Source organism: Myotis lucifugus, unplaced genomic scaffold, assembly GCF_000147115.1.
Source record: "Myotis lucifugus unplaced genomic scaffold, Myoluc2.0 scaffold_3, whole genome shotgun sequence".
In the NCBI taxonomy this organism is placed as follows: Eukaryota; Metazoa; Chordata; class Mammalia; order Chiroptera; family Vespertilionidae; genus Myotis; species Myotis lucifugus.
The window spans coordinates 3,024,644-3,032,768 of NW_005871051.1; the positions used below are offsets into that span (position 1 = coordinate 3,024,644).

At 36.3% G+C, this 8,125-nt stretch overlaps 1 protein-coding gene across 4 annotated transcripts in view; it reads right to left on the reverse strand.

The window, feature by feature from the left end:
* Window positions 1-2,018: 2,018 nt before the first annotated feature.
* The window catches only part of STK17B (serine/threonine kinase 17b), a 27,408-nt gene continuing 21,301 nt past the window's right edge, over window positions 2,019-8,125 (reverse strand). For 2 of the 4 annotated variants that reach the window (XM_023759757.1, XM_006082364.3), the window contains 3 exons: window positions 7,531-7,579; window positions 6,232-6,411; window positions 2,019-4,829 (listed from right to left, as the gene is read on the reverse strand). In XM_023759757.1, the coding sequence (XP_023615525.1) occupies window positions 4,547-4,829; window positions 6,232-6,411; window positions 7,531-7,579 (512 nt within the window). In that variant the 3' untranslated portion in view covers window positions 2,019-4,546. The remainder of the gene's footprint in view (window positions 4,830-6,231; window positions 6,412-7,530; window positions 7,580-8,125) is intronic. The other 2 variants (XM_023759752.1, XM_023759755.1) reach the window with 2 other exon arrangements.

An 8,125-nucleotide genomic window follows, 5' to 3' on the forward strand; every position in this document is an offset into this window, starting at 1 on the left:
AAATCACTGTATCCAACAACCATCTCTCAGCCCTCTGCCTCTTGAAGGTCTGCTTGTTAGTCAGATGAGACTCACTGCCCTGTCCGGTCCTGGCCTCTCCTCCCATCTCAGTCATGCTAGAACTAGGAGAACCAGTTAGAGTATCATCTTGATGATCTAGATCAGAGTCAGGAAACAAAAATGCAGCCCAATGTCTGTTTTTATAAAGTTTTATTGGCACACCCATTCATTTTTGCATATTGTCTATGGCTGTTTTCATGCTCCAGCAGCAGAATTGAGTAGTGATAAGATGCTTTCTGGCCTGCAAAGCATAAAATATTTAATAATTGGCCCTTTATAGAAAATGTTTGCTGACCCCTCTCTACTAGTAGATGATCTAGACAATCTAGACCAAGTAAAAGAATGTGGACCCAACTGTATTTCCACAATATAAGAATCAAGAGGAAATGACTGTAAGATATTAGGAGATATCACTGATGAAAATTAATGACTAATTGGAAGAGGTGCAGTAGGAAACACAATTTTTAGAATGACACCTAAATTCCAGTTGTGATGTGTTAACTAAGGGAGGGAACATGATGTGTTAACTAAGGAAGTTTGGGTGAGGTGATACAGAAAGGGAAAATATGATCATGATTTTGCGCTATTTTACATTTGAGGGTACTCCGTTATTTCCCAAGAGAATATGTAGCACTTCAGTGCCCAAGAGAAAAACTGGGGCTGAAGAGAAAATTTGGGAATGTGTATGTTCCAGAAAGAAAAGATGGAACAGACAATGTTCACAATTAGGAAGTTCCAAGGCATCAAATTCTCAATTGTGAAGTTCTACACACCATTTTTCTCATTATACTTCATACTTCTTACATGATTTAGCATATACAATTGACCCTCCTTATTCACAGATTCCTTATTCACCTGCTTGCTAAAATTTGTGTGTAACCCCAAAATCAACATGCACAGTGCTTTCAGTCATTTGCTAACACATTCACGTGGTGAAAGAGTGGTTGCCCGATACACTTGTTCCCAGCTAAGGTTGAACAAGGTGACCCTGCCTTCTTAGTTCTCGTACTGGAAGACAAGTGTCCTCTTTGTGGTCTAATTCATGTCATGTTTTCTGCATTTTTGTTGGTGATTTTACTGTTTATAACACTTCATAGTTCAGAAGTGTTATGCATGTAGTGTTCCTATGCACAAGGCCTTATGGAAAAAAATACATGTATCAGATAAGCTTCATTCAGGCATGAGTTCTAGTGCTGTTAGCTATGGGTTCAATGTTAATGATCAACTATTAAATAAGGTCTCTGTAAACAGAAACGCACATAAAACAAGGTTATATATTGCTCAGTGAACAAAAATGTTATGAAGAGCTTTCAGGAACCTAACCCTGTATTTCTCCTAGAAGCAGTGTTTCGGGATTCACTGTTTATGGGGAATTCATAGAATATAACTAACGTAAATAAAGGGAACCGACAACCAGGTTATAAACTTCTTGAAAATTCCTTTATTCATTAAAAAAAATTTTAAACTGAGAAAATAAAACCATTTGTGGGTGACCCAGAATTCCTTATTTGTCTTTATAGTAATGTAGTACTCTGCCATTCACTGACATTTCCTTAAAGTATCTATTATTACTAAAGAATAGACCTTTTTCACAAATATGTGCGACTTTTCCAAAAGACAAGATCTAATAAACACGTCTGCATTGGGAAAGAAGTTCAAAGATGATGTGGGTCAAAGGCTAGAGCCTCCAGGCAAGGTCTGCTTTTATGAATAATACATTTAGAAATACTTTAGAACAAAAGACAACCACAAATGTAAACAAAAGTGCCTTATAATTTTTAACCAAAAGGATCATTAAGCTGATGTAACAAGTTTTGTTACTGAAGGTTTCATAACAATGTCATTCAATATGCCTCAAGCAACATGAATATTTAATGAAAGCTAAGTTGGAGGGCAGTTGTAATTGGTGTGAAATTTACAATTAAAGTTTTTTAAACTTTCATAAAAGTATAAACTGGTAATTCCCAAACTGGAAGTTGAATTAACTTCATTTTAATACAACTTGAAATTAAAGAATAATTGTTTACACAACATTGAATAAGGATGTTCCCAAGTCAGATATCAAACTGAAAATTCGAAAGAGAGGAAATGTAAACAGTTATAAAATACCAACATTTATTACTGTTGCTTAGAGCAGGCTATTCAAAGTATGGCCCATGAACTATCTGCAACCAATCCAAAAAGATGGAGCTCGTGCTAGATGAAAACCAGTCCTAGCACTAACCAGCTGCTACAGCAAGACTTCCTTGATGAAGGAAGCTATGTGTTGATTTAGCCTCCAGCACAGGCACCTTCTCTCATCACAATCTACGAACAGGCCCTGCTGGGCTTCTCTAAAGGGCCATGACAACTTTCGTCCTCAGAGTTAGGTTAACTTTGTGTGGGGAAAAAAGTTAAATGGCAATTATAACTGTCATCTATTCTACTACTTTTTAATCCCACCTCTCTAGGGATCTGATCCAAGAGGAAAATTAAATTCTATAAATTCATCACAGTTTCACACTACTCTTCAGATGTGTTTTCAGGCATCCGTTCACCTCACAGGGACTCTAGATTCCTGCTTCAGTCAGATACATCATCTGCTTTTCATAGACTTTCAATCTTGGGAGAAGAAAAAATAAGAATTGAGTCATTTGTTAATAACTTCTAAAGATTGCTTTACTTTATTTTTACATTTCAATTAGTAAAAATATTTAAATTCACCCTTATGAAAAAAATTGAATACTGTTTATGTGCAACCACTGGGTTTTTTTTTGTTTTTGTTTTTTTATAATAGAAATTGTTAGGAAAAAAGGTCTGGAAATTTACAACTCTGTGTATTCTATTAACTAAGAGAAAGTATATAAAGTATTTTAATATTCTTAAGAATTAAAGAAAGCTAGTATAAAATATTTTAAGAACTAGCTTATAATTCAAAATTCTAACATTTGTTTTTTTTTTTTTTTTAGTATGGCACAATTTCTCTAGAAATTAAATATATAATATGGTCTTTTGTAAAAGTAATCACTTTCTCTTTTTCCAATGGCTTACTAAGCTTTACCTGCATTACCTTAATACTGAAGGCAAATAAATGGACAATCAACAATTCAGAAAAAAACTCATCAGTTTTACATATACAAAAACCCAGTTTAGCTTCCACAATGACTAGTTTATTGACCCAACAAACTGCTCCTTAAAGAATTTATATGTATATTCATATGTCATAAGACAAGAGCTCCTTTGGCACCTGAGTTGAGCATATCAGAATGAAGAATGCCTAGACAAAGTTGTCTAAAGACTATATTTTCTCTCTCTATACATATATACATATACCTGTACATATACACACACACAAATAGAAACAACTTTCCTTCAAGAAATGCTGGGGATATAAAGATTACAATGACCTTAACATGACAGTATAATAGACTTTTGAATAGTCACCAGGTGCAAAGTCATCGAAGATCACCCCAGGAGTGAACTTGCCCTGCTGGGACCACACATAGTCCCGGCCGTGAGCACACGTCCTGCTGTCCCAGGGACTTACTGGCACTGGTCCCACCAGAAGACGGAGAGGACCCCTCTGCAGGGGGCCTTCTGGGAGCCGCACCACCACTAGGAATCGACGCGGCAACTTCAGGAGAGCTTAATGGCATGGTGTTTTATGACCACATCTACCTTGTGACTCTGGCATTGTGTTCATAGTCCTACTGGTGCTGTGACTTCTTGAATGCTCACTTTTAGAACTCTGAATGCCTGGCTCGTATCTCAAGACTTAGAAGACATCTAGAATTCTCTAAGTCACCTAAGTCTGTCAGCATTTTCTCCTAACTCAATTAATAAAGGTGTTTGGCCGACTAAAAATGGAGCGCACTCAGTTTTCCCGAAGTATCTTCTACTCTAGAAATCCTAGAAGATGAAATCCTCTACCCTTGTAAACCGTATTTTCCATTTGTCAGATCCAATTACATCTGAAGAAGACTGAGAGTTAAAATGCCATGCTACTCTTTCCTCTGCTCTAACTTGTACATAACACCCCTGCTCTGGTTTGTAATCCCCCTTTGCTCTGGGTAAAGGACCTATCTCATAGAGCACACTACATATAATGAGAATCTTATGTAATTTCAAAATAGCCATCAAAACATCTTCAAATATAAAATATCTCTTCATTATTTTCAGTTTACATCAACCATAATATAACTCAAATTACTTTCTTTTCCTGATATATAAAACATTTTGATAAGTCCATATGAACTTAAATTATTCCAATGCACACTTTTATTTTTGGTTATATATTTAAGTCTTTTCTTCTCTGCATAGTGGTATCTCAGGATAGGAAATTAAATTATGCTAGTAACTAATGACATTTTAACAATTTCCTAAATCCTCCTATGCAAAAGTGCATTTACAATATAAACAAGCCATATATAAAGCTACAGACCACAGTCACACACTGGAGTGGATTTCAAATGTCAAGTTCAGTCCACAGGAATCAGAGAGAAGAGTGCTAACAGAGCACATCTGAAACAAGTTCATGGGGGCTGGGCAACGAGTCATCAAAGCGGAATCTTTTGGAAACCACACTGCTATCCTCTGGGATGTTCTCTTTGTCTTCTCGGTCCTCACAGGTGCCATTACAGGAGGATTTCAGAGTCTTGTCTTCAGAGGACCTTGTTGTGTGATCCTGACCTTGAGGGGGACTGGACATTTCTTCGGGGAGAAACAAGTTTCCAAAATCCCATTGCTGTAGCCAAGAATGAGTGAGGCAGATCTCTGCTGTTGGTCTTTTCCTTTGAGAGAAAACACCAAGGAAAAATTGAGAACTAAATAGCAGTTTGGAAATGTCTGCAGTTCAGTGTATCATCAAGTTACGTGTTATAAATATGAAAATAACACATACCCACAGCACAGAAGGGAGTAAGCATAGGAACCCTAGAGAACCTAGCCATCTCTTTCATTCTGACATGTGCCAAAAATTCAATTTATCATGGAGCTTACAGATGAAACTAGTCAAAAAGCTTGAGAATGGATGTTATCCTCACAAATAAAAATGAGTGAAATTATAAAGTCTCTTGGGTTTATAGACCCTTTGAAGGAAAATATATGTGATTTATAATATCTAATATTATTTTGTTATTAAAAGCAGTCACTGCTAAGTCTTAAAAACAAAAGCTACTCTTCAATGATGCTTACCTAGCATTTTGAGTTTTTAAACTTTGCTTTCTATTACAAAAGTAACGTAGTCAAATATCACAATATTTCAAAAGTAAGAAAAACACCTATCTAGCCCAGAGCTTCAACCTTCACACAACCACATTACCCTTAAAACCTGTTTCCTTTCTTTGCCTTCATGTTCATTTTTTTCTAACTATAAAAAAATTAATGTGCTCATTATAGAAATTTTAGAACCTAGGTAAAAGAATATTGAAGTAAATAAAAACTGCCTATAACCAGAAACAAACAGTAGTGGTACTATTTCAACTGTCACGTCCAAAATACAGCCAGTGAGAGCCTGTTTGGGCCAATAAAATAATTAACAAACCTACGAGGTTTTTTCCTTAAACAGATAGGAGACTGAGTCCTCCTGAGAGTAAATAATTATCAGAGATAAACGTCCTGACAAGTAATCACACCAGGGCACTAGGCCACAGCCTCTGCATTAAGGCCAGCCAGGCCCTTTCCACGTAAACACTGCTGACCCTGGCAGACAGAAGGGAGGTTGGCTTTTTCTTTTCCTGCCTTGAAGTTGCCAATGAGTGAGGTCAGAGTCCTAAGCCACAGTTTAAGTCCCTTCTTTGGTCGGCGGTCAGAGAGCACCCGATGATCCTTCAAGATCTGACCATCAGGCATTTGCACTTGCTACATCACTGTGATCATTTAACTACAAATCAACCGGCTGTGTGTATTGTAAACCTTCTATTTCTAATTATTTTAGGGAATTTCAGGAATTAATGGCAGGCTGAGAGAAAAAGAACCCATATCTTCCCTTCACTCCAAAATTTCCTGTTCTGTATTTTATATTTTCCATGTTTGGAATTATGAATTTGTTATTTAATAATCTCTCATACCACCTCTTTCTCCATTTTACCCGAGAGCTTACTTATAATAGTGTTATAGTTTTAGAATGTATGTTTCTTAATAAACATAAATTATTTATTTCATAATAGTAAACAGATTAATGTTCTTACTTACTCTGGATTTTTTACTAAAAGACTCTGGATAAAGTCTGTGGCCAGTTGTGAAACTGATGAGAAAGTTTCCTCTGAATAATCTACATTAACTTGAGATATATTGAGGTATGTTTCTTGATTATCTTCTCCCACAAATGGGGATGTATGAGTTACTAACATATAGGCTATGATACCAATATTCCTGAAAAACAAAAAAGGGAGAAGAGGAATTTTAAATGTGTTAATATTAAAACATTTATATAAAATAAAATTGATACTGAACATATATATTCCTGTTCTCAACTTTACAGTTAAACTACAGAGTTAAATTGTTTTCCTAAGTTCCTATATTATTAAAACTAAAATAATAATCTCAAAGTCTGCCTCACAGAAAAAGAATATGGGGGAAGTGCACATGTGTTATGTAGTTATAAATATATTAAATATATATCATTATACCTCCAGTCTGTCCTTCACACAAACACTTGTTACCAAGTACACAAAGCCATGCAAAGAGCAGCATTTTCCAAATGGTGTTCAATGACACAGTAATGATCTGTGAGACATAAACAGGGCTTTTGTGCAAAGAGAGTCTGCAAGTTTGGCAAAGCATGAAGTTGGGCGGGTAGATTTTTTTTTACTACAAAACTTTTCAGAGCCTAAAATAAGTTAATGACAAGTCTTGTGCTCAGGAGTCAAAAAAAAGAGAATGCGGACAGTATGTTTCACTCACTCATTCAGTCACAGGACCCTCTTTCCTCGGCAAACCCATTACAGCTCCATGAACCCAAATCTTCCCTCAACTCTTCCACGTGGCCTGTAGTCAGAGCCAACAGCGGTCCCAACTACAGCCGCATAATCAACTCCAGGTCTGCTCCCCGGTCCTCTGGGCTGGCCACAGAGCTCGGTGCACCCTCGTTCAGGAGAGCATATCTTCTATGATATGCCCCCAGAACACTACCCTTCTGCATTGACCTGACCTCCCTCTTGTGCTCAGTTCTAGGCCTAGATCAGATGCCCCCACCTGGTGCTTGTCTGCTGCTTCCTCACGCTCAGTAAACAGCATTTCACCTTTATGACAGAACATGGAGCATGCTCCTTTACTACATCTCGTCTTCCTCCTGTTTATTTCTGTACCTCTGGTTCAGAGCCGAAGTGCTACTTAAAAAGAACGGATCAACACTTTCCTGTGGCATAATAATGACACTTGAGTAAAACCTTTTCAAAAAAGCCTTATTATTTACATTTAGAATCAAAGAACCCTAGAATATACACTACCCAACTTTTAATAAAGGCATTTAGGTAACTAACAAAATCTTACCACATATCTGTAGCTGTGGTAATAGGATCATAATTCAGGATTTCTGGAGCTGAAAGGGAAAATATAATTCAAAATTCAATACTGACAAATTTAAAATCATGACAATTACTTTACATCAAGTTAAACTGGATTTAATTTTTAAGAACTACTAATATAAGATCAATAGAAATTTAACATCACATTAATTATCCTGTGACTGGACATTTAAACATATCTAATGTTAAGCAAATTATGTAACCACATGATTCAAAAGCCCCAATAATGTTCTTTGGTGTAACTGGTAGCTACATATATATTTTTTAATCATTTAGATTAATCCCAGAAAAAATAATTATGAAGAAGTAAAGAGTTGGAAGCTAGAATCTTCTTAAAATCTTATTTTACTACTCCTGGGAATTAGTTTGGGTATTTCATTAGCCTAATTTAAGTTTTCCTTTTCAGGGTAATAGCATCACATGCATCGTACAATGACACGAGGAGCCAATTGTGCTTCCTGGATGTGCTCTAGATTTACAAGTAGATTGCATATCCCTAATTTCCTGCGCAATTATTTCCACTGTCTCTTCCCTGCCAAAGTGCTTTTTAAAATGTGAAA